General features: G+C 37.6%; 11 protein-coding genes across 11 annotated transcripts; 5 read left to right on the forward strand and 6 right to left on the reverse strand.

Annotated features, from left to right (window-relative positions):
- Positions 1-8,511: 8,511 nt before the first annotated feature.
- Positions 8,512-9,144, reverse strand: HMLALPHA2 (homeodomain mating type protein alpha2; the record flags this gene model as incomplete). Its single annotated transcript, XM_033909000.1, has 1 exon — positions 8,512-9,144. The coding sequence occupies one exon, from the start codon at positions 9,142-9,144 to the stop codon at positions 8,512-8,514; it is 633 nt and encodes a 210-aa protein (XP_033764891.1).
- A 265-nt stretch (positions 9,145-9,409) lies between these two features.
- HMLALPHA1 (transcriptional co-activator mating type protein alpha) lies at positions 9,410-9,937 on the forward strand (the record flags this gene model as incomplete). The annotated part of the gene is made up of 1 exon (XM_033909001.1): positions 9,410-9,937. One exon carries the CDS (start codon positions 9,410-9,412, stop codon positions 9,935-9,937), a length of 528 nt encoding a protein of 175 aa, XP_033764892.1.
- Positions 9,938-12,062: 2,125 nt separating this feature from the next.
- Positions 12,063-13,145, reverse strand: CHA1 (L-serine/L-threonine ammonia-lyase CHA1; the record flags this gene model as incomplete). The annotated part of the gene is made up of 1 exon (XM_033909002.1): positions 12,063-13,145. One exon carries the CDS (start codon positions 13,143-13,145, stop codon positions 12,063-12,065), a length of 1,083 nt encoding a protein of 360 aa, XP_033764893.1.
- A 415-nt stretch (positions 13,146-13,560) lies between these two features.
- Positions 13,561-14,841, forward strand: VAC17 (Vac17p; the record flags this gene model as incomplete). Its single annotated transcript, XM_033909003.1, has 1 exon — positions 13,561-14,841. One exon carries the CDS (start codon positions 13,561-13,563, stop codon positions 14,839-14,841), a length of 1,281 nt encoding a protein of 426 aa, XP_033764894.1.
- Positions 14,842-15,094: 253 nt separating this feature from the next.
- On the reverse strand, positions 15,095-18,385 carry MRC1 (chromatin-modulating protein MRC1; the record flags this gene model as incomplete). The annotated part of the gene is made up of 1 exon (XM_033909004.1): positions 15,095-18,385. One exon carries the CDS (start codon positions 18,383-18,385, stop codon positions 15,095-15,097), a length of 3,291 nt encoding a protein of 1,096 aa, XP_033764895.1.
- A 294-nt stretch (positions 18,386-18,679) lies between these two features.
- KRR1 (ribosome biosynthesis protein KRR1) lies at positions 18,680-19,630 on the reverse strand (the record flags this gene model as incomplete). The annotated part of the gene is made up of 1 exon (XM_033909005.1): positions 18,680-19,630. One exon carries the CDS (start codon positions 19,628-19,630, stop codon positions 18,680-18,682), a length of 951 nt encoding a protein of 316 aa, XP_033764896.1.
- A 202-nt stretch (positions 19,631-19,832) lies between these two features.
- On the forward strand, positions 19,833-20,174 carry ADF1 (Adf1p; the record flags this gene model as incomplete). Its single annotated transcript, XM_033909006.1, has 1 exon — positions 19,833-20,174. One exon carries the CDS (start codon positions 19,833-19,835, stop codon positions 20,172-20,174), a length of 342 nt encoding a protein of 113 aa, XP_033764897.1.
- A 110-nt stretch (positions 20,175-20,284) lies between these two features.
- On the reverse strand, positions 20,285-20,578 carry MIC10 (Mic10p; the record flags this gene model as incomplete). The annotated part of the gene is made up of 1 exon (XM_033909007.1): positions 20,285-20,578. One exon carries the CDS (start codon positions 20,576-20,578, stop codon positions 20,285-20,287), a length of 294 nt encoding a protein of 97 aa, XP_033764898.1.
- Positions 20,579-21,021: 443 nt separating this feature from the next.
- On the forward strand, positions 21,022-23,160 carry PRD1 (metalloendopeptidase; the record flags this gene model as incomplete). The annotated part of the gene is made up of 1 exon (XM_033909008.1): positions 21,022-23,160. The coding sequence occupies one exon, from the start codon at positions 21,022-21,024 to the stop codon at positions 23,158-23,160; it is 2,139 nt and encodes a 712-aa protein (XP_033764899.1).
- An 18-nt stretch (positions 23,161-23,178) lies between these two features.
- Positions 23,179-23,613, reverse strand: PEX34 (Pex34p; the record flags this gene model as incomplete). Its single annotated transcript, XM_033909009.1, has 1 exon — positions 23,179-23,613. The coding sequence occupies one exon, from the start codon at positions 23,611-23,613 to the stop codon at positions 23,179-23,181; it is 435 nt and encodes a 144-aa protein (XP_033764900.1).
- A 470-nt stretch (positions 23,614-24,083) lies between these two features.
- KAR4 (Kar4p) lies at positions 24,084-25,172 on the forward strand (the record flags this gene model as incomplete). Its single annotated transcript, XM_033909010.1, has 1 exon — positions 24,084-25,172. One exon carries the CDS (start codon positions 24,084-24,086, stop codon positions 25,170-25,172), a length of 1,089 nt encoding a protein of 362 aa, XP_033764901.1.
- Positions 25,173-26,900: the final 1,728 nt, after the last annotated feature.

Consider the following 26,900-nt stretch of genomic DNA (forward strand, 5'->3'; position numbering starts at 1 on the left):
ACCGTTGCAGATAAAATGTTGTCGCAACACATTTCTCCCACTGCTCTCCCGGTAAAATGGCATGCTCGTATGGGCCATCCCGGAGCAGATATTTACAATTCCTTGGCTAGAACTCTGCGTTTTCCAAAATTTAAGACGGCTGAATACACTATTTGTCCTACCTGCTCACTAGCAAAAGGAATCATCAAAAAGGGTAAAGTCTCGCTCAAAAAATATACCCAACCTCTTCAAATGGTACAGGCTGATCTCTGTGGTGGGTTTCGCTACCAAGAGTTTCAGTCAAATAAATATTTTCTTACTATCCGTGATGCCTATAGTCGCTACTACTCTGTAATACATTTAAAATCCAAAGCAGACGCTCCGATAAAATTCATGGAATGGATCAACGAAACCGAACAATACTTTAGCTCCCGGGGTGGATTCAAAGTCGGATCTGTTCGTACAGACAATGGTACAGAATTCGTAAATAAAAATCTTCATGCGTTTTTTAAATCTAAAGGAATAGAGCATCAGTTAACTATTCCATATCATAGTTATCAAAATGGTGCTGTTGAACGTGCACATCGTACCATCGAAGAACGCACTCGTTGTCTCCTTATCGGGGGGCGTGTTCCTCCGTCCTTGTGGTCTGAAGCTGTTTCTTGCGCAGTCTATTTAATCAATAGGTCCCCTGTAGTGTCCAAAAATAACAGTATCCCATACTGCCGGTGGTTCAACATCCCCGCAAAAGATTTCGGTATCGCACATCTTCGAATTTTTGGATGTACAGCATACGCAACCTTACAACCTAGTCTTCGAGACGGCAAACTTGCCCCAACTGTCATATCTGGTGTTATGGTTGGCTATGACTCTAACCATCGAGGATACAGGATTTATCATCCCGAAACTGGCCGCATCTTTGTGAGCAGTCAAGTTCGATTTGACGAACACATGTTTCCTCTTGCTGATACAGAGGCAGTTCACGTCTCTCACGACTTTGCCACTTCCGCTATTGGGGGGGTGTCCAAATATCCTGAAACAGGGTCAACCGTCTCTGCTCCAAAGAACGACGGATCTGACTTGGCAAATTTGCCAATAACTGTTCCCAAAAATGTAAATCAACCAGCACATAAACCTAATACCAGTAACATCTCTTCCTCTGATGATGATGAGGATATTTCAATGGAAATCGAAATGGAAAAACCTATCCCTGAGTGTAACCAAGACAACTTACCAAACTCCGGATGTCCACCAACAAGGATACAACATTCTAACTTTGAATCCTTACCAACCGTGTCTACCGAAGACGAAACTAATTCTTCTATGGAGAAAACTCCTGAAAGAGTTCCAGCGGCACTAACTTATCGAGAAATTCCAAAATCATCCGATTCAGAATATATTCCGACATGCCGAAATAGAACTAGACGTGTTAAAAGAACTAATAAGAAACCAACGCGATCCCGCGAAATAGAAATATATGATATATCACGTCCAAACGTAATATCGAGTGACAACTTACCTGAAGTTAGAAGTGCCAAGCAAAGAAAGACGGTGTCCAATACAAATGATACTGTAGCAAGGACAAATAGACTTCCAACCGTGCTACGAACTCTAGACTCAAACAACATTGACACGCTGCATGTTGCCAGTACTGGTGAAGAAGTGTCCATCGAAAGACTTTCAAGCATGGCTCTTCAGGAAGCGAAGAACAATTCCGCCAGAACTAATCAAGCTAATTCTCTTACTGATTGGTTTCCAGTAGGCGCAATGCCGATACCTGACCAGAGGTATCTATCCGTTCACGATGGAACATATATCAGCGACTCACAAGATGTGGGTGATACTGACCTCACTCCTGCTGTAACCAGGCTAGTTACTGAAGAGAATTCAATCGAATCTCCTCCATCGTTGGATTCATCGCCTCCAAATACCTCATTTAACGCGGCTCTAACTGCTATTATCCATAGCACAAAAAAAGGAAACCCGAAAACCTATGCCCAAGCAATGGGAAGGCCTGACTTTCAAGAATGGCACAACGCATGCCTCAAGGAACTTTCCGCGTTCAAAGATCACAATACGTACAAATTGGTGTCTCTTCCAAAGCAAAGAAGAGCTCTTGGATCGCGCTGGGTATTCACAATAAAAGACTCCGGGACGTACAAAGCTCGCCTTGTCGCCCAAGGACATACTCAAAAGGCTGGTATTGACTATCAAGAAACTTTTGCACCAGTCATTCGATATGACTCTGTTAGATTATTTCTGGCCCTTGCTAGCTGCCTCAAACTAATAGTATATCAGATGGACGTTGACACCGCGTTTCTAAACTCAAAAATGAATGAGCCGGTATACGTAAAACAACCACCCGGATTTATTAATGAAAGTAATCCCGACTATGTATGGGAACTATACGGCGGTATGTATGGACTCAAGCAAGCCCCATTACTATGGAACGAACATATCAACAATACTCTTCAAAAGATTGGTTTTCGTCGACATGAAGGCGAACATGGCTTATACTTTCGTTCCACATCTGATGGTCCCATCTACATTGCCCTATACGTAGACGACTTACTTGTTGCTGCTCCCTCTCCGAAAATATATGACAGGGTTAAGCAGAAACTAACGAAGTTATACTCAATGAAGGATCTAGGTAAAGTTGACAAATTCCTCGGTCTTAACATTAATCAATTTTCAAATGGAGACATCACTCTCTCACTTCAAGACTATATTGCTAAAGCTGCATCTGAAAGCGAAATAAACATATGTAAGCCTACACAGACTCCGCTCTGTGACTCAAAGCCTCTTTTCGAAACAACTTCCCCGCACCTAAAGGACATCACTCCTTATCAGAGCATAGTTGGACAGCTTCTCTTTTGTGCAAATACTGGTCGTCCTGACATATCTTATCCGGTCTCACTACTCTCCAGGTTTCTTCGCGAACCTCGCGCAATCCATTTGGAGTCTGCTCGACGAGTTCTACGGTACCTATATACCACCAGAAGTATGTGTCTCAAGTATCGTTCTGGATCTCTGTTGGCACTAACTGTATATTGTGATGCATCTCATGGAGCAATTCACGATCTCCCACACTCTACTGGGGGGTACGTGACTCTACTTGCTGGTGCTCCAGTTACGTGGTCATCAAAGAAACTCAAGGGTGTGATTCCTGTATCATCTACTGAGGCAGAATACATTACTGCAAGTGAAACTGTCATGGAGATAGAATGGATTCAAAACTTGTTTGAACACTTAGGCCAGCCACTTATCTCATCAACATTATACGTAGATAATGAACCTGCTATAAAACTATCTAAACATCCTGTATTTCACACGAGAACAAAACACATTGCCTTGAGATATCACAAGCTAAGAAGTGCAGTGGCAGCAGGCATAATTACCATAGAGCATGTTATTACAAAGAGACAAGTTGCTGACATATTTACAAAAATCCTTCCAGCAGAATCATTCAAAGCACATAGGGCTGTCATGGTGAGGGAACCAGAAACTGCAAAATAACCACTCTCATGCGTATTCAGTTATGGGGGGATGTTGAATGTGATAACCCAAAAGCATGATATGGGTAATGTTTCAGTACTGTTTCAGAATTGTTTCAGTAATGTTTTAGACAAGGAAAACATAGAGCAGCAAACCTCCGATCCGACAGTACTTAAGAAACCATAGTTTCTGTGTACAAGAGTAGTACCTATGTAATTCTTACATTTACATAACATATAGAAAGGTCCAATAAACTTACAACATTATGACATATAAGCTAGATCGTAATTCACTACGTCAACATGTCAGAACAAAAAAAAAACTAATGTGACAATACTATATGCACACATGTGTAAACCCCGTCAAAATCTTGAATGATTGAATCCGGTGATGTAAAACGAGCAAAGTTCCTATTGCAGGCAAATTGTAATGGTTTCTGATACTGCTCTTCCTTTTTGTAAGCAGTAATTGAGCAAATTAATAAGAGATCGAAAACAACACCCTTTTTCTTTCTATATATAGTAGTTGAAAGTTAATATGCGAGTAAAAGTAGTGCCACATTTCCTTTGCAGCAGGTGCAAATTGGTACCCATGTAATAGATAGCGCCGTTCCTCATATGCAGCGCGTTCATGATACGAGATGACAAAATATACAAATAATAATAGAGAGTGTCACACCTTTATAAAAAGCGGTTTTATATTTTTTATAATGTTTTCATACTAATCATACTTGTACCTAAAACTGATCTCACCAGATCATACCTACCTAGTATAGAGCTTAATCGATAGAAAATTAAAAATATGAAAGAAACCAAGTACTCTTCGCAGCCGGAGATAGAAGAAGCATGCGATTCAGACGCTTCATTAAATGCCAAAAGTAGCAATGATCCTCCAATGAGACTTTCATTGTACCTCTGCTTGGCGTCACTAACTCTCGTACTTTTTATAACTGCACTGGATATTTTGATAGTGGGAACTATTATTGACGTAGTTGCTGCGCAGTTTGGGAACTACTCTAAAACAGGATGGCTTGTTACAGGTTACAGTTTACCAAATGCTATTCTGAGCCTCATTTGGGGAAGGTTCGCTTCGATCATAGGTTTCCAGCATAGTCTTATTTTAGCAATACTTATTTTTGAAGCTGGGTCCCTTATCGCTGCTCTTGCCTCTTCAATGAATATGCTAATCGTTGGTAGAGTTGTTGCAGGTGTTGGGGGGAGTGGACTTCAAACGCTTTGCTTTGTTATCGGTTGTACAATGGTTGGTGAAAGGTCCCGACCATTAGTAATCTCCATCTTAAGTTGTGCTTTTGCTGTAGCGGCTATTGTTGGTCCTATAATCGGAGGTGCCTTTACAACCCATGTCACTTGGAGATGGTGCTTCTACATCAATCTTCCCATTGGCGGTCTCGCCATTATCATGTTTTTGCTTACCTATAAGGGTGAAAATAAGAGTATACTTCAACAAACCAAAGATATTATGGGAAAAATCTCAAGCTTTGAATTTGGCAAGTTCAGAAAGCAAGTTAATTCTAAAAGAGTTATGAACGGCATAATCTTCAAGTTTGACTTCTTTGGATTTTCTTTCTGCTCCGCCGGACTGGTCCTTTTCCTACTGGGGCTAACGTTTGGTGGAAATAAATATAGTTGGAACTCTGGCCAAGTCATTACATATTTAGTTTTGGGTACCTTGCTTTTTATGTTTTCATTGGTGTACGATTTCTTTATATTCAACAAATTCAACCCGGAGCCTGATAATATATCTTACAGGCCTCTTCTTCTGAAAAGACTGATAGCAAAACCAGCCGTAATAATAGTAAACATGGTGACATTCCTATTATGTACCGGTTATAATGGACAAATGATATACTCTGTCCAGTTTTTCCAGCTTATTTTTGCGTCAAGTGCATGGAAGGCCGGTCTTCACTTAATACCGATCGTTATTACCAACGTTATTGCAGCTATTGCAAGTGGTGTGATTACCAAAAAGCTCGGTTTAGTCAAACCACTTTTAATGTTCGGAGGCTTTCTTGGAGTGATTGGAGCAGGGCTTATGACACTTATGAAAAATAACTCCACTAGGTCAACGCAAATTGGTGTCTTACTATTACCGGGATTTTCTCTTGGATTTGCTCTACAAGCATCGCTCATGAGTGCACAACTTCAGATCAATAAAGACCGTCCAGAGGCTTCTATGGACTTTATTGAAATAACAGCTTTCAATACATTCATGAAGTCTTTAGGTACAACTCTCGGTGGTGTGCTTTCAACCACTGTTTTTTCCCCTTCCCTTCACAACAAAGTGTCACAAGCTCGTCTTGAGCCTTATGTAGGAAAAACCGTGGATGACATGATTTTATATCGTCTTCAGAATTACGACGGTTCTCATTCGACTATTGGAAACATTTTAAGCGATTCTATTGAGAATGTATTTTGGATGGATCTAGGGTTTTATGCCTTAGGATTTTTGTTTTGTATTTTTTCATCCAACAAGAAACTGATCATACCAAAAAAGAACCCGACACCAGAAGATAATATAGAGGACAAGTAGCACAATTATACTTTTACTTTTTATTTTTTTATACAAACTCCGATTATTCTGCAAATTTGAGAAGCGGAACCAAATAAGATATAAATTATATTAATCAAAAGATATTCAACTCTTCAATAACTTTACTTTTATTATAATTACTCAAAAAAATGTTACGAGTAATGTTTCGGGAGCGTATTACACAATGAAATATATACTGGTAAACTTCAAATCCACTTGTACTTCAGAAACCGTACTATTTATGTACAAAAGTAGTAATTCCATATTTCTTATACTTACGTAACATACAGAAAGTCTCAATAATCTTACTAGATTATTTAATATGAGGTGGATTGTAATTCCATACGTCAAAATGTTCAGTGACGTACTACACAAGAAGATCAATTATTAGCAAAAAATCCAATTAACTTGCAGCGGAGAAACTTAGTCTTTCTACACAAAAGTAATATTTATGTCTAGCTTTCATTTACATAACCTGTGAAAACGTTCAGTAGTCTTACTATAATATGACACTGAAGCTAGAGTGCAATTTATTCCGTCAAAATATTTCTTTTTCAATTCAACTAAGCTCATTAGAGTCACCAAAAGAGCATTTTGGTGTTTTTCCTTCATACTTCATGACTACGGTTAGCTATTCTAGGCTTCCTAGCCCATACTAAATTTCCAATGATGTGCCTGCAATGTATGATAAATTCATGATGGGTAATATTGGGAAAGAGGAGTACAAGAGATCAAAATATTTCTTCCGTAGATAAAGTTTTTTATATATCCATTTTAGATAGCTTGCGGGAAAGTATCTAATATAATATACCATGTGAAGTTATAACATGCTTAAATTTGGCCCAACACCCTTTTTTCGAATAAGTTTACTTAACTTAGTATCTAAAGTGTCAAATGCGATAATTCAGCATGATACGGGTAATCTTCCAATATTGTTTCAGTAATGTAGTGCACAAGGAGAACATATAGTGGCAAACTCCCATTCCGGTAGTACCTAAGAAACCATAGCAGTAACTATGTAATTCTTGAATTTTACATAATATATAGAAAGTGTTGAATGTGATGACCCAAAAACGTGATATGAGTAATGTTTCAGTAATATTTTGCACAAGGGAAACATATAGTAGAAAAGCTGGAATCCGGTAGTACTTAAGAAATCATAGTTTCTGTGTACAAGAGTAGTACCTATGTAATTCTTACATTTACATAACATATAGAAATGTCCAATAAACTTACTAGGTTATGACATATAAGTTAGATCGAAATTCCTTACATCAACATAAAGATAGTGAGACATTTGTTTGGGGAATGGGTGTTACTTTTCGTGGTCTTTTTTATCTTTATTTATGGATTTGATGTTTTCAATCTTAAGTATATTTAAGATTCCTTTTTCAGGGAATAAGAAACATACAATTATTGAAAGTAGTCAACCTTTCGGCCATTTCATTGTGATTGGCTAACAAGATCTAATGAGTTTTTGTACCTATCACTTTTTTATAAGGTGATGTTAAGATCCTTCACTTTCGTAGGGTCCTTTCTCACAGCAAAAGGCATCTACTTTACATATATCTGTTTAGATATAAACAAAGTTGTTAACAAAAGACCTTATCCAATTAGACGAGGGACGGAGAGATTTTTGTGTTTGTGATTATTTGTGGGATAGGAGAGTAGCAACTCTTGGAGGAGAGCCTTGTCAGTTGTCCAGTCTCTGAAGTTAAGTAGTAAGTTTGCGGAGTCAAAGGGGGATGGCTTTTGCCATTTTTTGTGTGTGTCGTGCGGGAGCATCTTATCCAAATAGAGGTGTATTCTGATGACCTCTTGTAGGACTTCATCCATACTAAAAAGTAAATGGTCCTCTCCCATTACGAGCTGTATTAGTGCTGTGACCCTTTGTATATCGACATTGCCATAAAGAAGGTAATGGGCGATTTTTTGATACAATTCTTGAGTTGCGTGTTGAATTGAGTTTACAAAGGGTCGCCAGACCGCCAGAAACCTCCAGGCGGAGTTAACTACTAGCAATACGGCATCCATATTTGCGTCAGCGCCGAGCCTATACCAGTCACTGAGTAGACGTTTTCTTGCTCTTTTTATGTCCTGGCTTCTTTTCACGAGGGGGCATTCTCTAGAGACACAGGCAGTTGCTTCCAGCAACTGCCGTACGGCGGTTCTCATGCTGTCGAGAGTTTTTTTTGGGATGATATTGTCATTATAAGGCTGTGTGTGACTTATGAACTGTTGTAGGAGGACATCAGTGATGTTGGAAATATGTATTTTGTTAACTCTTCTTGAGACGATTTGGCCCTGGATAGCGAAGCGTGCGGTTACAAATAGATCGTCTTGTTCAAGAAGGTAGGCGAGGACATTATCTATCAGTACAAACATCTTAGTAGTGTCTGAGGAGAGGGTTGATTGTTTATGTATTTTTGCGAAATATATATATATATATATATTCTACACAGATATATACATATTTGTTTTTCGGGCTCATTCTTTCTTCTTTGCCAGAGGCTCACCGCTCAAGAGGTCCGCTAATTCTGGAGCGATTGTTATTGTTTTTTCTTTTCTTCTTCTATTCGAAACCCAGTTTTTGATTTGAATGCGAGATAAACTGGTATTCTTCATTAGATTCTCTAGGCCCTTGGTATCTAGATATGGGTTCTCGATGTTCTTTGCAAACCAACTTTCTAGTATTCGGACATTTTCTTTTGTAAACCGGTGTCCTCTGTAAGGTTTAGTACTTTTGTTTATCATATCTTGAGTTACCACATTAAATACCAACCCATCCGCCGATTTATTTTTCTGTGTAAGTTGATAATTACTTCTATCGTTTTCTATGCTGCGCATTTCTTTGAGTAATACAGTAATGGTAGTAGTGAGTTGAGATGTTGTTTGCAACAACTTCTTCTCCTCATCACTAATCTTACGGTTTTTGTTGGCCCTAGATAAGAATCCTAATATATCCCTTAATTCAACTTCTTCTTCTGTTGTTACACTCTCTGGTAACTTAGGTAAATTACAGCAAATAGAAAAGAGCTTTTTATTTATGTCTAGTATACTCGATTTAAACTCATCTGTGATTTGTGGATTTAAAAGGTCTTTAATGGGTATCTTATTCATTTTGTAGTGCTTATCTCCCTTCTTTTGTTAACTACTCACAAGCTGATTCTAATCTCTCCTTTATATATATTTTTAAGTTGCAACATTTTATGTTTCAAAACATGGATGATGTTTGGGTTTTGTTTGGGATGCAATTTATTGCTTCCCAATGTAGAAAAGTACATCATATGAAACAACTTAAACTCTTTGATATTTCTTCTAACCTTCACCTTTTATGAACTGTATCAACCATTTATAATAACTTAATAGACTGTATCATTTCAAGATGTTCACTTCTAAACCTGCTTTCAGAATCAAGAATAAAACCTCCAAATCATATAGAAACACAGCAGTTTCAAAAAAGCTGAAAGACAAACCTATAATTAATCATGTGAAGCCAAGCTGCTTCAATGTTATTCGACCACTCAAGAAGGATATTCAAATTCCTGTACCTTCGTCTCGATTTTTAAAAAAGATCCAAATACATAAAATAGCATCTGGAAACCAAACTACTCGGTCTCAACAGTTCAATAAGACATCCATAAAATCTTCAAAGAAATATTTAAACTCATTCATGGCATTCAGAGCCTATTACTCTCAGTTTGGCTCCGGTGTCAAGCAAAATATCTTGTCTTCTTTGCTCGCTGAAGAATGGCACGCGGACAAAATGCAGCACGGAATATGGGACTACTTCGCGCAACAGTATAATTTTATAAACCCTGGTTTTGGTTTTGTAGAGTGGTTGACGAATAATTATGCTGAAGTACGTGGTGACGGATATTGGGAAGATGTGTTTGTACATTTGGCCTTATAGAGTGTGGTCGTGGCGGAGGTTGTTTATCTTTCGAGTACTGAATGTTGTCAGTATAGCTATCCTATTTGAAAATCCCCATTGTCTTGGTCTTGTTCCCAATCTTTGTTTATATACACATATTGCTATACCTTATCTACTTCACTCTTTTGTTTATCTCTATCTATATATATATATAGTATGATATTATTGGGATGTAAACAAACTAGCATAATAATTCTTACTGCTTTTTCTTAATTGTTTATTTATTTTTAATCAGCTTCCAACGCTCATCTGTTGAACTTAGTGAATCTTAACTTTATTACGCTTAATTAATATTTACTTTTCGTATTTCATGATGTATATAAGTCTTTGGAAATGCGCGTCCGTGGCAGCCAAAAACTACTCCATACTGAAATTTTACAGTTTCGATTCCAAGCACTTGGGATCGGATATTGAATACACGTAGGTAAATATAGTTTAAAGTTCTTAACTTCTTTGGCTTAATTCTGATATTTCAGTAAAATAATGCTACAATAATAAATAATATTCATACCTTTCATTACTGCTTATCCCTTTTTTCGAAGGTAAATACCCTAACTTATCATAAAATATTGAGTCTCTCTATTCTTCAGTGAATGAAACTGAACAAATTATATTTCCCTCTACTATGCATATTTTCTATAATGTCAGCAACAGTTAACCCCTTGCGGTATGTGAAGTTGAAATTTGTAAATACTTAGTGTAGAGTAAAAAATTTGAGCTTTCATAAATTCACTTAGAAGACTCGAAGTTTGATTATGCTTGATTCGGTATTTTACCCTTCTTTTTGCTTTCTTTTACTAGAAACCAACGTTCCAATGATATTCTCATTCAACCCCGAAAGACATTCTTTGAGTATTATGTAAGTGGGGGTTATGGGTGAAAAAACTAAAACAAAAAATATCAATTTGTAACAAGTTTTATTTTTTCAGTTGAGTACTGGCAATGGCGGATGAAAATACTAGAATGTAGAAGCTGGATCAGATAAGTGCATCTTTATTGATTTTATAATAATGGACTGGAGTTTTCAGACCATGTGACATAGTGATGAGTAAAAATGACGGCAATACCATGGTATTTTTGTTGATTTTTTACTTTAATATGAGAGAAACTTATAATTTCTGCACATTACATCACCAAATAAAATGAGATAAGTTTTTCATTTGTGCCAATAATTACACATTGATAATTCATGAGGAGTTTTCTGTTAATCCATTTCATTTTATGTAAATAATATGAATTAATAAAAAGCATTCTACTGAGTCAGAGTCATCGTGATCTGGTGGAAACCCTTAAGCTAAGATATTTCTGGGGTCTTATTTTTTCTTTTCTCAAATCCTTCCCGCAAACTTTTCTTTCTTTTTAAATATCCATATTAAGGAACTGCAGGGTGTATACAAAGGGGACATCTTATTATCCTATGTGCTAAGGATACAGGAAAATTCCTAGGTTAAAAGTGAATAAAATAAGCCAGTAGCGAAAAAGTATTTCGAATGTTTGGCAGAAGAGATATAGCTTAAATTTCATAAGGAAGCAAGATTATTAAATACGTTCTTATGATGTATATAGGAGTAACCTATATAGCATTGTATTCTTTTCATGAGATACAATCATTCCTATATGTTGCCTCACCTTATAATTGCAAATTACATTTCATCACTGAATGAGAATTAACTATATTCCCGAGTTTGCACATTTGAAATAGAGCAGATATTATATTAATCATAGAACAATATACAAGGCCTTTTATTAAAGTCTCCACAAAAGGTTGCACTTACAGTGGAAAGCATAAGATAAAAAGCAGCAGTACATGCCTTACGTTTGAAAATCAAGCTTTTTGAACAGGCTAGTGCTCTATAGAATTCTTTTTATGAACAGATTTGTATAAAATTCATCATTATCTCGGGCTCTCACAACTTTGCGCATAGCCGCCGTTAGAAAAATGAAATTTTTTCTAAAACACACCTCAGGTATTCTTGCATCAATATTCTCAAAAAAAAATTCTATATTAGTAAAATAATGTGGCATAAGTAAAAGTGTATGTAGTTACTTCTGTGAAAATCAAAAAGAGGGAATATGTCCTCCACGGAAAAAATCGTAGGATTTTTCAAGCACTTTTTAAGTTAACGGTAGTCTTTTCTGGAAAGATGAAGTTGTCAGCAGCTTCAATTGCGGGAGAGTCTTTTTTTCTCATGTTATCCAATGCTTCTTCCAAATCCTTTACGGTGTTAGAAGATCCGCCACAGGCAATAATTATCACAATGTCGTCCGCGGCTAATTTCATGCCCAGCGCCTTCTCCAATATGTTGGCGTTATAACCCAAATGCAATGCAGCGCCACATGCTGGTTCGATCACCATATTGAACTGATGCGTATATTTGAGACAGGTTTCAATGACATCTTTGTCCTCTATGACAATGGATCTGGTGTCATATTTGCGAGCGTATTCGAAAGTTTGGTTAGATATGACGGCGGTCCCTAGAGAAGTAGCGATACTTGTTATCTTCTTGAACTGAACTGGTTGGCCTATTCTTAGAGAAGTATTGAAGACGTGGCATCCATTTGTCTCCACCCCCACAATAGGGATCCTATCGGCTAGACTATACCTTTCCAAACCTTGAATAATACCATTATACAAACCGCCGCCACCAACGCTGCATACTATACCTTTAACTTTATTCATCGAAATATTTTGGGATTTCAGGTCTTGAACTATTTCATCTATCATAGAAGAATGTCCTTCCCAAATATCCGGATTATCGAAGGGATGAACATAAATCGGCTCAATGACCTGGGAGTCTATTTTATTCATGACATTTGTCTTCAAGAAAGTATCTGCTTCTTTCCAGTAGGCGCCACTCACGATAACATGGGCACCGGTGTTCCTAATTTTATCTACCATCCTTTTCTTTGTCGCTGTAGGAACTACGACTGTACATGGTAAGGATAGTCTCTGACATGCTGTTGCAGCAGCAAAACCGGCATTACCACCAGAACTAGCGAAAACTTGAGGAGTTCTTTTACCGTCCTTTTGAATTCGGATGGCACTTTTCATAATGAGGTTACCGATTCCTCTGCTTTTGAAGGAGCCACTTGGTTGAAGGCATTCATATTTCAAGAAAAATTGCGCAGGAGACTTTCCGGGAAAGAATTGGCGTAATAGTGGTGTTTTATTGTAGACTATTGACATCTCGCTAATTAGTTCTCAGTTTCTTGTGTATCCAACACTTCAGAAGAGAAAACGACATACACATACACCTTCCTCCTTTTATTTGGCGATATTTATATATCTGTTTTCCTCCTCACATTGTCCCTTTTATCTTATCTCATCGCAAAATATTTGATAAAGCTTTGGCACTATTTAATGACACTTCGGTGGAATTACATTTCCGCTGGGGTTTAACAAGGGCCGCCAGTGCGGAATCATATCTCCACGAAAGGACTCATTCGGCTTCCGTTGGCGGTGACTACTACCCGCGAAAAAAGAAAAAGAAAAATAGTTTGGGAACATTTCGCAATTGATCAAAATGTAAACAATGCAGTAAAGAGTAAGACCGTAAGAGATAAAGAACAGTTCGGACAGGAAAGCAAGGACACGTTGATTGATGGCAACCCAAGCCCTAGAAGATATTACGGAGAGGCTTCTAATAAGGTCGCAAGAGGCTATCTTGCAATTAGACCTTTGGATACAACGTCAGCAGAGATCATCAGTATGCCAGACAACAGATCAAGAGTCACTCGATAAGCTATCCCAACAGTACAACCAGTATATGTCTCAACTGAACTCTTTGTATGTCAGATCGGAATCTGTTCGAGACAAGTTAAGCAAGGAACAACAACGCAGGTTGATCACAGAGGACAATGAACATCAACGCATAGAAGACTTGGTTCGTGAATTCCAGGATATCACTTTGAGGTTGAATGAGCTGGCCACCGTCCCAAATAAAGCATCAGACGATTCTCCACAATCGCAATCCACAAGAAGTAGTTTAGAATCATTTCAACCTCGACCATTGAAAATCATTGAGAGGCAACGTCTATGTATGGTGACTCCATCGAAACCACCAAAAAAGTCAGTAGGCTTTAATCCCATTAATGATGTCGACTGTCCTTCGAAAACAAACTCTTTACCATGCTCACCTAAGAAACAACCTGCAAAAAATCGCACTTTGCGTGCAGCCAAATCGCATGATACCGGCTTGAACAAGAGTAAAAATCCGTCTTCCTCAGATGCGTATGAGTCCTTCTTCAAAAATAGACAAAGACTTTCTTTGACCTTTTTTGATGAAATGGATGATGAAGATTTTGATTCTGATCAAGATACTATCATTCTACCAAACATAAGTACCCCTCCTCACGTGGACGTGACGGCAAAGGGTGCTGAATTCGAACCTTTAAGAAGATACAACTCGCACGAAAGTATACTATCTAATAAGCCAGTTCCCTCTATGTCCCTCAGTTTAGGAAGTTTTCCGGTCTCATTTTTTAAACCATCTAACCCGACCTTCGGGACTTCGATATCCAATGTGCAAGTGAACTGTCATCCAACCGTTGCAGCGTCAATGGTTCCTAGCCGTAATGGGCCTCGTGTCCCAAGTTCGAAGGCGTTGTTATCATCATTAATTGCACGATCAGATACGCATATAGTAAAACAGAATACCACAAATCTTAAACATGCATCTTTTATGGATAAGTTCAATTCTTCGTTATCGACAATATCAGAATCTTTTCAAAATAAGAAGGGGAAAAAAAATAAGGGCTTGAACGATGAACGAATATCAAACCCGGACCATATTGTAGCACAGGAACAAAAAAAAAGTATTATGGATATGAGCGTCTCTATAGAAGAATTGCAAGACGCTTTGAATACAGAACTGCTGTTGTAACCGGTAGCTCCTTTTACTTTCTCTTCCTTTATTTCAAATTGTTTATCCGTTATTTTTATTTAGAATATCTTCAAGTTTTTGTGTTTTTTGTATTATTATTAAAGCTTCTTTAAAATATTTTGTTTTATAAAATCCTATCATAACATTACTATGGCCTTGGTCTAAACTTGGGTACCATCTGTTTTAATGCTATTATCTTAGAATGTCTCCAGGAGTTTAATCGACTTCTTGGGAAAAGATGAGAAAAAAACCGCTAATTATCAAAACTATCTTGTCCACTTTCAAAAAGTCTATTCGTTTTCGTTTTCATTTTTTTATTATGATGATGATGGTGGTGGTGATGGTGATCTCCTCCAGTCTTCCTTTTTGGTGCTATTAATTTCCTTGTTTTACCCATATATGTAATAGAAGCCTTTGAGCTCCCCACTGTCTTGTAAGACTTTGAAATTTTGACTGTCTTGTTACCTTCTTTGAACTTATCGTTAATGTCTGTCCTGGATGCAAACGATTTGATTATTGATGGATGTTTAAATCCCCCAACTAATGATGGATCCACATTTTCATTCTCATCTTCATCTTTCGTGCGCTTTTCTAAATCAATTGTTGTATTTACTGTTCTTGAAGTGACCGAATCAGCTTGAGAATTCGCGAATGATTTTATCAAACTATGTTGCTTTAGGGTAAATAAATCTTCAATCGCTTCATCATTGCCATGCTGTATTCTTGCTAGTTCCTTATCCATTTCAAATTCGTCATAATTATTGCTTTTCAGAAAGGATAAGCTCTTCTGTACAAAGTCCTCAGATATGATAATTTTTTTGTTCTTGTCATCTACAGGTCTGTGTTCATTATTTCCCGTGTTGTCGCCTGTATTTATGCTATTGTTATCCTGTGTATCCAAATCAGTAGCCGTACTTGTAATGTCCTGGTTATATTCTTCTTCAGCCCTGAAGGGGTTTTTATATTCCATAATATCTTCCACCATACTTTCAAAAAATGCCTTCGATTTTGGGTTTTTAACAAGCTTTGAATCATCACCAATTTCTAACCTCCTTTTTCTCATCAATTCTCTCCTTTTGAGACGATATTGTTGTAATACGTCATCTTCATCATCACTTAGTTCTAGCTCTAAGCTATTCTTCGCTCTTTTATTACGGAATCCCCCATTTTTAATGTCATAAAGAATTTTGTTTATCATTTTGACATCCATTTCCTTATTTTCTGCTGCCAACATTTCTCTAATTTCGTGGGGATTGAAGTTGTTCTTGGAATAATCATCAATCATTTTTTCTAGGTCAGAATCATATTCATCAGATCCTTCTCCATCGGCACCACCAATACCATGCCATTCATCCTCGGATTCTTCGGCTTCCATTTCAAAGAAGTTTGTGACACCTTTTTTCTTTAATTCTTTTAACTTAGCAGCTTGCTCCTTTTCTTTCCGTCTCAGTTGCAACCTTTCCTTATCAATTAGTTCACGGCGAATTGCTTCATCCGTCTCTTCATTAATATAGTCATCGTTTTTGGCTTCATCTTCGATTGCTTTTTTTTCTAGCGTGGCCTCGTCAATCTTTTGTGTATCTAGAATGTTAGTTTCTTGAAATTTGTCAGCATCCTCTTCAATATTATCACCGTAATGACCTAGGTTAATGGCGATTCTCTTCGGTAGGCTTTCATCAACTTTCTTTTTTGGTTTAACTTCAACTTCAATTTCAGAGTCTGATTCGTCAATGAGGTGTTTCACGTGGTGAGATTTCTTTTGTTTGGGAATAATATCATCCTCCTCTTCTTCATTATCAGAATTTCTATTTTTTTCATCTTCACTACCAGATAATTCATAATCGGTAATTTCATTGCCACTCAATGCAAACCCGGAGGATTCTGCACCTGAGTCAGAACCGGAATCGTGGGCGTTCAACTGAAAATCATTGTTTTCTAATTGTTCCCTTCTCTTCTCTTTTTGTCTGATTCTTTTATTCCTGAGGATTTCTTGTTCTAGCAAGTTCTCCACAATTTCCTTTTCCTTGACCATATCTTCCAACTTGAGACCTTTTGTTTCAATTACTTCTCTTTGATGATCTAGAATTTGTTTTCTGCTAGCTTTTCTTAATGTATTGAACAGTTTATTATGATCCACTTTAGGATCTTTACTTTTATTCGGCCTTTGAGATAACTTCTGATTTTGTTTAGAGAGCCTTGCCTTCAAATTTAATATAGTAGCCTTTGATAACTGAGAGATTGGCAAAAGGTTTTCATCTTTGATTAGTTTATTGTTATCCATATCATCATTGCCATTATCGTCACTGTCGCTATCGGGGTCCAATGTTATGCATCTCGATGAGTCAATTTCCCGTTTCAAATTATTGGCATAGGAGCTTAATAATGGAACTCCTTTCTCTCCCAGTTTTGTTTCCTCAGTTATATTTAATTCTGAATGTTTGTCCTCATGCAGTTCATCATCGTTTTGTAATTGTTTTGGATGTGCATTTTCCAATTTCATCTCATTATCCTCATTTGAGGACGAGTCGTCAAAATCGGCAAGAAAAGATTCTTTAGAAAATTCTATTTTTGTCGGTATTGTCTTTTGTGGTTTCTTGTATTCGGCATTTCGAGCTTTTTCCTTTTTAGAATCTTCTGAAGCTAGTTCGTTTTGTATTTCCCGAATCTTTAAGGTGTGTGGCACTCCATCTTGAAGTGTCTGAGCCATTTTATCCATCTGGGTCTTGTCTTCTGGATGCGTAGCCTGCGGAATATTATCCATTTGGGTCTTGTCTTCATCATGCACGGTCTGTAGTGAGTCCATTTGGGTAGCAGGTCCACGGGCCGGAAAGGATTGAAATAAAGGACTAGTACCAATAGGTATCATTGGAACTTTTGCAAATTTTGGCAACCAAGAGCCAGAATCATTTCTCGCACCCGTATTTACTTGGGACTGCGGCTCATTTGGTTTTATCGGTTGGGTTTTCTGGGTTTGTGAGGTTGCACCTTCGCTACTTAGGCGCTGTGTAGCGCCCGACCTTCCCATTGTGAATGGAGTTTCTTGTGTTTGTGAAGCTGCATTGATGATAACATCATCTTTGATTAGTTGCGTGGGATTCTCCTCATTAACTGAGTGGATAGGTACGTTAACCACTTTGTCTTGTTGAATGCTGACAGGTATCCTTTGCGTTTGTGTGAATGAGGAAACGCCATTTTTTCCACTGTAGCTATTCTCATCGATTTCAGTTCCTTCCAACTCTTCACCACCGTCATAAAGATTAGCAATCAATTGAGTCGGTAAAGTATTCTCATTCCCATCTTTTTCATTATTGGGATTCTGTTCGGGCGCCTTCTTACCTTCTAATCTGTTCTTGACACGGTTCAATGTGGCATTGGCAAATAAAAACCCGTTCCCGGTTAACGCTGGTGGATTATCCATGCCATATGCTGATTCATTTCCATTAGTATTATCTTTCTCATCTGGTATGGGAACCGCAACTTTTTTGTAGGTGGTAGCCCTCTTCTTCGAAGTCAACGAGGACAGAGCATCCAAGGCATCATCCATCACTGAAATATATGGTAATGAGTTCACGATCGAATATCGAGCTTGCTTGTTTGTCTGTCTATTTTTGATTTGTTCCAATAGTGTGTTTAAAAGTATTACTGAAGCTAACGCGTTTTACGCCTGTATTTCTTTATGACGCGCCAAAGAATAAGAAAAATTTCAGATATTTATGTATATCTCTATATGGACGCCAATGAAGATGGTCTCCTATTAAGAACTTTATTCATTTTACAAATATACCTAGATGAACAAGATGTATCTTTATATATATAAAGAACCCGGTAGCAGTAAAAACTAGTTTTGATTTGGCTTGTATGCTTCTTCTTCTGGAGCTATAAAATCCTTTGCTCTCTCTTCCTGCCTTTCCACTTCTCTTTCCATTTGCTTTTCCTTTTGTTCGTTTAATTTCTTCATTTGCTTTTCTCTTTTGCTTAAGAAATATTCACCACTTTCAATTTCCAAATCAACCTTTCTAGGCAATTGGGCAGGTGGAAATGGAGTGTAGACTTTCTTTTCGACGTTTCTGATCTTTTTGGGCTTCTTCCTGGCCACATTTCTCTTCTTGAACATGGGCAAAAATCTTGACCAATCTTCATTGGCTAGTTCTGGTCTTTTTGCCAATTCTCTTTTGATCATTAATTCCTTGATATGATAGATAGGGTGAATATTTTTCATACAGTCTTCCACTACTCGACGGACTTCCTTTAAGCCTTTGAAGGGACCCATGGCACTTACTGTGTTACCTTGTACTAGGATATAACACTTGGTTAGTAGTTCCAAGGCTTTCAGAGTATTACCGTTGGGACCTACAAGACGTTGTCTTCTCTTGACGAACCTTTCTTTGTTTGTAACGAAATTACCAATTTTAATAACGTCACACGCCATGTCATCTTGTAGGATCTTAACGGCCTGCGGGAAAGGAACGGATCTTGCCAATAATTTGATCAAGTCTCTGGCTTTCAAGATAATAGCAGGATCGTACGTTTTTCTAGTCGTTTTTACTGTCATAGAACCCTCGACTAAATCTAGAACACACGCTATGTTGTGTTTGTCTAGAGCTCTTGTTACGTCATTCCAAATCGTTTTCAAGTAGCTTTCTCTGTATTTAGGAAACAAAGTCATAAAACTGGATTCTTCAGCAAAAGGTTGGCCGGATACGTTATCCTCTTCTTTAAACTCCTCTATCTTCCACTTATCAATATCATTTGTATCCCAAGGCTTGTCTCTGTTGTGTGTAGACACCATTGTTTGCTAATTTGGATATTTGTATGACCCTTTTATTTGCTCTCTACTTTACAGTAGTCAACCTCATCATCTCTTTATTTTTGAAAATTTTCATCTCATCGCTAAAAGAATTAGAAATATTAAGGAAAAAAAATTTTCTTTTTCAGATGTGCAATATCTGGCATAATAAGGTACAATAGTCCAAGGACATTTAACGAGGAAGATGGGCAAGAGCAGCATGAGAAATAAGAGTGTGGGCAAGAATGTTGCTGTTGGCAAGAAAGTACAAAAAAAGAGGCCGATCAGCACCGCTGAGAGGAAGAGAACCAAGTTACAAGTGGAAAAGTTAAACAAAAGTAGTGAGACAATGATACCGACGCTGTTACGCGAGACAAATACGCAAGAACCATCCAAAAGGAAGGCTGAGTCTACTCTAAAAGCTGAAGAACTAATAAAGGACCAGGAAAAAGACTCCAAGGTACGAGAACAAATTCAGACAGAAAAATCAAAGACAAATGACAACATGCTGAAGCAGATCGAAATGATATCCGGGTTTTCTTTATAGGGAATAGTGGTGAAAGTTACGTAAATATATACATATAGAGAGCGGAATGGTTATACTGCATATTTTTTAAATTTTTTTTTTGAATATATATAAAGCATTGTCGCTTAAGACTAAACCTTCGAGGATCTGAGACCGGCGCTGGATCTAAAGATGGCGTCGCCCTCAGCGTAGCCTCTTCCAACACCAAACCCAATGCCTAGCCATACGGGAAATGCACGGCGCTTAAAGAACAATACTGAGGTGAACACACCGACGCCAAAGCCCATGGCAGTCTTGACCAGCATGTTGGACAGGACAATGTCCCACTTCGTGTCGAGGACCGTGGACACTGCGCTACCATTCTTGTTAGAATCTTTGGAGGGGGTGCTTTTCGCTGGTTGTTGTGCTTGTGCTTGTTCGGACATGGTATATTTTGCGTGTTTCCGTGATTGTTTCCTCTCGTAGTCAACCCAAACTGGCAATTGGCAGTAGTTTAATATATGGTATTATCGTTGTTTGAAACCCTTTAAGAGGGAAAAACGGGTCAGGGCCACCCGGAGCGGAGCAATAGCCGCTGATTGGTCAGAATAGCAAAAGGGCTCGAAACAATAGTATAACGTACTGTATATACCTTATATTTAGGCTGGAATCCATCTTCCAAGCCTTCTGGATTACATGTCGTTTAACTATGTACAAAGTTGGCTACCTTGTGTGCAGATAAGTTACAATAACAGTATTATCGCGCTGCACGAGCAGGACGGCGGTTAAATCTCGAATTTTTGCCACCTTTTCTATAGGAAAATAGGAAAGTCGATAAATAGGAAGGAATGGTTGAGTGTGAATTCAAAATGGGAGGGAATACTTGGAAATGCGATTGTTTCTGTGCAAGAATTGGTTTACGTCACCTGTAATCTCGCCGCTACTGTATACCCGCTTCCTACATTCAATGGCTAACGCTACTAGTTTCCCCATTGCTCCTCAGAGCCCGCCCAATTGGTCGTTCACTCCCAACGATATTAGCGGGAAAACCAAGGAAATCATCAACAACAGTAACAGTTTCTATGACTCCATGAGTCAGGTGGAGAGTCCTTCTGTGAACAATTTCATCGAACCTTTTATGAAGTTTGAAAATGAATTGGGCCCAATCATTAACCAGTTAACTTTTATGCAGCATGTGTCGTCTGATAAAGAGATTAGGGACGCATCTGTAAACTCTTCAATGAAACTGGATGAGTTGAACATCGATCTGTCGCTGCGTTACGACATCTTTTTACAATTCGCGCGGGTCTGGCAGGATGTTCAATCGAAAGGTGATTCTATGGAAAGAGAAACTTTTAAATACATTGAGAAATCTTACAAGGACTACATTCATTCTGGTTTGGAACTTGACGAGCCCAACAGGTTGAAAATCAAAGAGATCAAAAAGAAGATATCCGTCAACTCCATCAACTTTTCCAAGAATCTAGGAGAACAAAAGGAATATATCACTTTCACCAAAGAACAACTGGAAGGTGTGCCCGACTCTATCTTGGCGCAGTTCGAAACAATCAATTCTGACAAAGATAACAATGAAACCTTGTATAAAGTTACCTTCAAATATCCGGACATTTTTCCCGTGATGAAATTGGCATCCTCAGCGCAGACCAGAAAGCAAGCATTCTTGGCCGACCAAAATAAGGTCCCTGAAAATGAAGCTATACTGCTGGATACATTGAAGCTGCGTGACGAATTGGCTTCATTGTTGGGCTACGACACGTATGCCAACTATAACCTGTACGATAAAATGGCTAAAGACAGCACTACGGTGATGGACTTTTTGAATGATTTGAAGGACAAACTTATTCCGTTGGGCAAAAAGGAACTGGATTTCTTGCAAGATATGAAAGCTAAGGATGTCAAAAAGCTTAATCGGGGTGAAGATCCAAACTATTACATTTGGGACCATCGTTACTACGATAACAAATACCTGCTAGAAAACTTTAATGTGGACCTAGAGAAAATTTCTGAATTTTTCCCACTAGAGGCTACAATTACCGGTATGTTACAAATCTACGAAACATTGTTTAATTTGAAGTTTATCGAGACGAAAGACCCTGAAAATAAATCTGTTTGGCATGATGATGTCAAACAGCTCGCCGTCTGGAATATGGATGACCCGAAGTCTCCAAGCTTTGTTGGCTGGATATATTTCGATTTACATCCTCGTGATGGTAAATATGGTCACGCAGCTAATTTCGGTTTATCCTCATCATTCATGATCGATAACTCCAAAAAATCGTACCCGGTCACTGCATTGGTCTGTAATTTCTCCAAATCCACGAAGGATAAACCTTCTTTGTTAAAGCATAACGAAATAGTAACATTTTTCCATGAATTGGGCCATGGCATCCATGACCTGGTGGGCCAAAATAAGGAATCAAGGTTTAACGGCCCCGGGTCTGTTCCATGGGATTTTGTGGAGGCACCTTCTCAAATGTTAGAATTTTGGACCTGGAATAAGAATGAATTAATCAATCTCTCATCACATTATAAAACAGGTGAAAAAATCCCAGAATCTTTGATCGATTCATTGATCAAAACTAAGCATGTCAACGGTGCTTTATTCACTCTAAGACAATTACATTTTGGATTATTTGATATGAAAGTGCATACTTGTAAAGACTTACAAAACCTATCAATTTGCGATACCTGGAATCAATTGAGACAAGATATTTCTTTGATTTCTAATGGCGGCACATTATCCAAGGGTTACGATTCCTTCGGTCATATTATGTCAGACTCTTACTCTGCCGGCTATTACGGTTATCTATGGGCAGAAGTCTTTGCAACTGATATGTATCACACCAAATTCGCTAAGGATCCCCTAAATACCAAGAATGGTATACAATACCGTGATATCGTGTTGGCGCGTGGTGGTCTTTATGATATTAATGATAATCTGAAAGAATTTCTGGGCAGAGAACCTTCTAAGGATGCCTTCTTGAAGGAGCTAGGCCTACAAAATTAAAAGCGTTCGTGTGTAGCATTATACAATTATTCTACAAAGTGTTATTATGTTAGATAGTCTTTTAAATAACCTCGTTCCTGGATAAATCAAAACCATCAAATAGCTCAAGTCTTGGAGTAGAGCGGCAGTAATATGTCTAATTTGATCGTTATACTTTTTCTTGAAATTTACCAATTTATCCTTTATTAGACCATTCCCCTGGCCATTTAGTCGTTGATCAATCTTAAATTTTACCTTGCACAACTTTATTAATTTCCACACACACTTAATCACTGAAACGCAGGAGTAGCACAGCCAAATTTTCCTCAATATCCCACTTACATATAACTTATCATTGACCACACCTAGGTTTTCCAACACTGCGAAAAAATCCAGCAGCGAGCTTACACCACTCCATACATTTGCCCATATATCTCTTCCACTGATTTCAGCGGTATCTTTTTTCGGAACCATTCACCTTTCCTTTCTTCTTCCTTTGCTTTCAGTCATACCCTCTTTACTTCTTAAGTTGGAGTCGAGCATTGAAATCATTTCCCGCGAATTTTTCAAGTAGAATTTCCCTTTTTACTGAACAAGAATCAACAACCAGCAAAGAGACAAAATACTTTTCTCATATCTTGGACCTTGGATGTGGCATTGGGAGTCTTATGTTCTTTTTGTGCCTCACATAAAAATAATCTCGGGAGATATCTCCTGTTTAAGTGTCCTGTAAGAGCGTAAAACAGCGTTTGAAATAAGATAGTCAGAAGCAAAAAAAAGAATTGGTATCTGGCTGTACCTTCAGACAATTTCAAGATTATTACTTCACTTTTTCAGCTTCATAACTGTCTATTTGCGACTTGGCATTGTCTTTTTGTAGCCTTGTTTCAAACTTCGTCATTTTCGAGTTTCAACTTGCGACATTACTTGTTTCAACTTTTTAAATGCGACGTTCTATTCAATATCATGACAAAGAATATGGCGCAACAGCTATTATAAAACAGAAGAGAAGCGGCAATACTAATAAGATGGCATTCCAAGATTCAACTTACGACCAGAATAAAAGCAGACACAACAACAGTCACTTGCAAGGGCCAAACCAGGAAACAATAGAAATGAAATCTAAACACGTATCATTCAAACCCTCTAGAGACTTCCATACAAATGATTACTCAAACAACTACATACATGGGAATTCGCTACCACAACAGCACGTTACGAACATTGAGAATAGGGTTGATGGCTATCCAAAACTTCAGAAATTATTTCAGGCGAAGGCTAAACAAATCAATCAATTTGCCACTACGCCATTCGGGTGTAAAATCGGAATAGACTCCATTGTACCAACGTTGAACCATTGGATACAAAATGAAAATTTGACATTCGACGTGGTGATGATTGGTTGCCTAACAGAAAATCAGTTTATATATCCGATTTTAACCCAATTGCCATTGGATAAATTGATCTCTAAACCAGGTTTCCTTTTCATCTGGGCCAACTCTCAAAAAATCAATGAACTTACTAAACTCTTGAACAACGAAATTTGGGCTAAAAAGTTTAGAAGAAGTGAAGAGTTGGTTTTTGTCCCTATTGACAAGAAATCACCATTTTATCCCGGTTTAGATCAAGACGATGAAACACTGATGGAAAAAATGCAATGGCATTGCTGGATGTGTATCACAGGTACAGTAAGGAGATCTACGGATGGCCATCTCATTCATTGTAATGTAGATACTGATCTAAGTATTGAAACGAAGGATACCACTAACGGTGCGGTACCATCACACCTGTATCGTATTGCGGAAAATTTCTCTACCGCTACGAGAAGATTACATATCATCCCCGCAAGAACTGGTTACGAAACGCCTGTTAAAGTAAGACCTGGATGGGTCATAGTGAGTCCAGATGTTATGTTAGATAACTTCTCACCCAAGAGATATAAAGAGGAAATCGCTAACCTAGGTTCCAATATTCCATTAAAAAATGAAATTGAGTTGTTAAGACCAAGAAGTCCAGTGCAGAAAGCACAATAAAGCATCATCATATAAATCCTTGCTTAGCTCCACTAAATACACGCCTGGTAAATAAGTAAATAAACAATAATTTTGCATTTTCTTTCACCAGAAGCTGTGCTCAAAACCAAATTTGCACCAGGATTGATTCAGTGCAACTATGCAAATAGAAAAGTAAACAAACAAACAAACAACGGCAGTAGAGTGAAAGAGTAAACAAACATTATTCTGTTTGACTCTCCTATATTTTTCTTTTTGGCTTTTCGTGTTCTAGCGTGTTCACTTTTTCAGCCATGTAATTACTTAAATAGGAAGTTTACACGATGTTTTCGCATAAAAAATCTGGAAGTGCAGAACAAAGAGAAAAAAATAGAAGCTATGTATTTGTTTGTTTGTTTTTTTACTCTTTGTTTGTTTATTTGTTTACCTGCTTGCTTTTTTGTTCGTTTATTTGTTTTTTTGTTTGGATTCAAAGTTGTGATACTTGTGCCCAATATTTTCGATAGTTTTTCACTTTTCAATCAGATTTTTAAAAGTTTTCTGTTATAGTTTTTGTTTGTTTGTTTATTTACATTTGCAATGGTTTAGTAAACAAACAATCTTTGCAATTATTGAAGACTTTATAATCTCGTTTGAGAATTACTTATAATTCATAAATCGATAAAATAGAGGCTCTTTAATAATGAACGAATTACAAATTCCCTCCTTATCACTGTCTAAACTCAGGGAACCGTACATATATTCATTCTAGGAACTAAAAGGGGGAATGGGACAACGGCATTGTGTGAGACTTGGATAGAAAACCTCAGATGACAGTAATCCATTTTTTTCATTATAACAAGATTTTTGTCAGCACAATGGATATTGCTGTACTTCTATAGGTTCCATATTCTGAACAGTTACATTAGTTTCTTAAATCCTAAGAACAATTCCTGAAGATTCTTAATGTTCAGCACCATAATTCTCACTGAAGCATTTAGTTTGTCTAATGAATTTACTATAGATGCACAAGAATTTTTACCCATATTACCCAATTTCGGCAGCAAGCAATAGCTACATACTATATTAAGTCATTTATTCACTACACATTAAATGTGTCCTTTTTTTACAACATTGAGTTCCAGGAAAGCGTCACGAACTTTGTGCCTGAATCTTTAAGTTTTCTTTATTCTAATTGCAGACAACGTAAATATAATCCTAAATTTCTAAGTCATTACCAATTAATTGCAAACTGATTTCTTTAATATATACATGACTGTTGATAGAGTTTACGCTTCGCTGAGACACACTATACACATTTTTAACTCTGTCGTGCAAACTATATTCCACTGCGTTTATCCACCTCAACAGAATTCAAAATGTCACTCTTCGTGACTAATTGTGCACTTTATCAGACTTTTAGAGTTTAACATGATGTGTAAATGAGATAGATCAGTCGATTATATCTCCCACAACAGCCAGCGCCAGGTTTCCTAAGTAGAGATGACAGAAAATGTATAATAAGCATAAATAGAATGAAAATTTTGTAGATAAATAACTCGCTTAATGGAAGCTATTACATTTGAATAAATAATGGGTACAGAGTAAAACTGAACTGAAGAGTTTTTAATGAAGGAAAATCACGAAAAAAATTCTGAACTTTTTCAGGCAGCGTGGATCGTGTAATTACTGCATTGGGAAATTTACACGACTCTTGACAAATAAAGAAAAATGGCGCGTTTGAAGGGTTACAAGCACACTTTTGAATAG

The sequence above is a fragment of the Saccharomyces paradoxus genome, chromosome III (genome assembly GCF_002079055.1).
Source record: "Saccharomyces paradoxus chromosome III, complete sequence".
In the NCBI taxonomy this organism is placed as follows: domain Eukaryota; kingdom Fungi; phylum Ascomycota; class Saccharomycetes; order Saccharomycetales; family Saccharomycetaceae; genus Saccharomyces; species Saccharomyces paradoxus.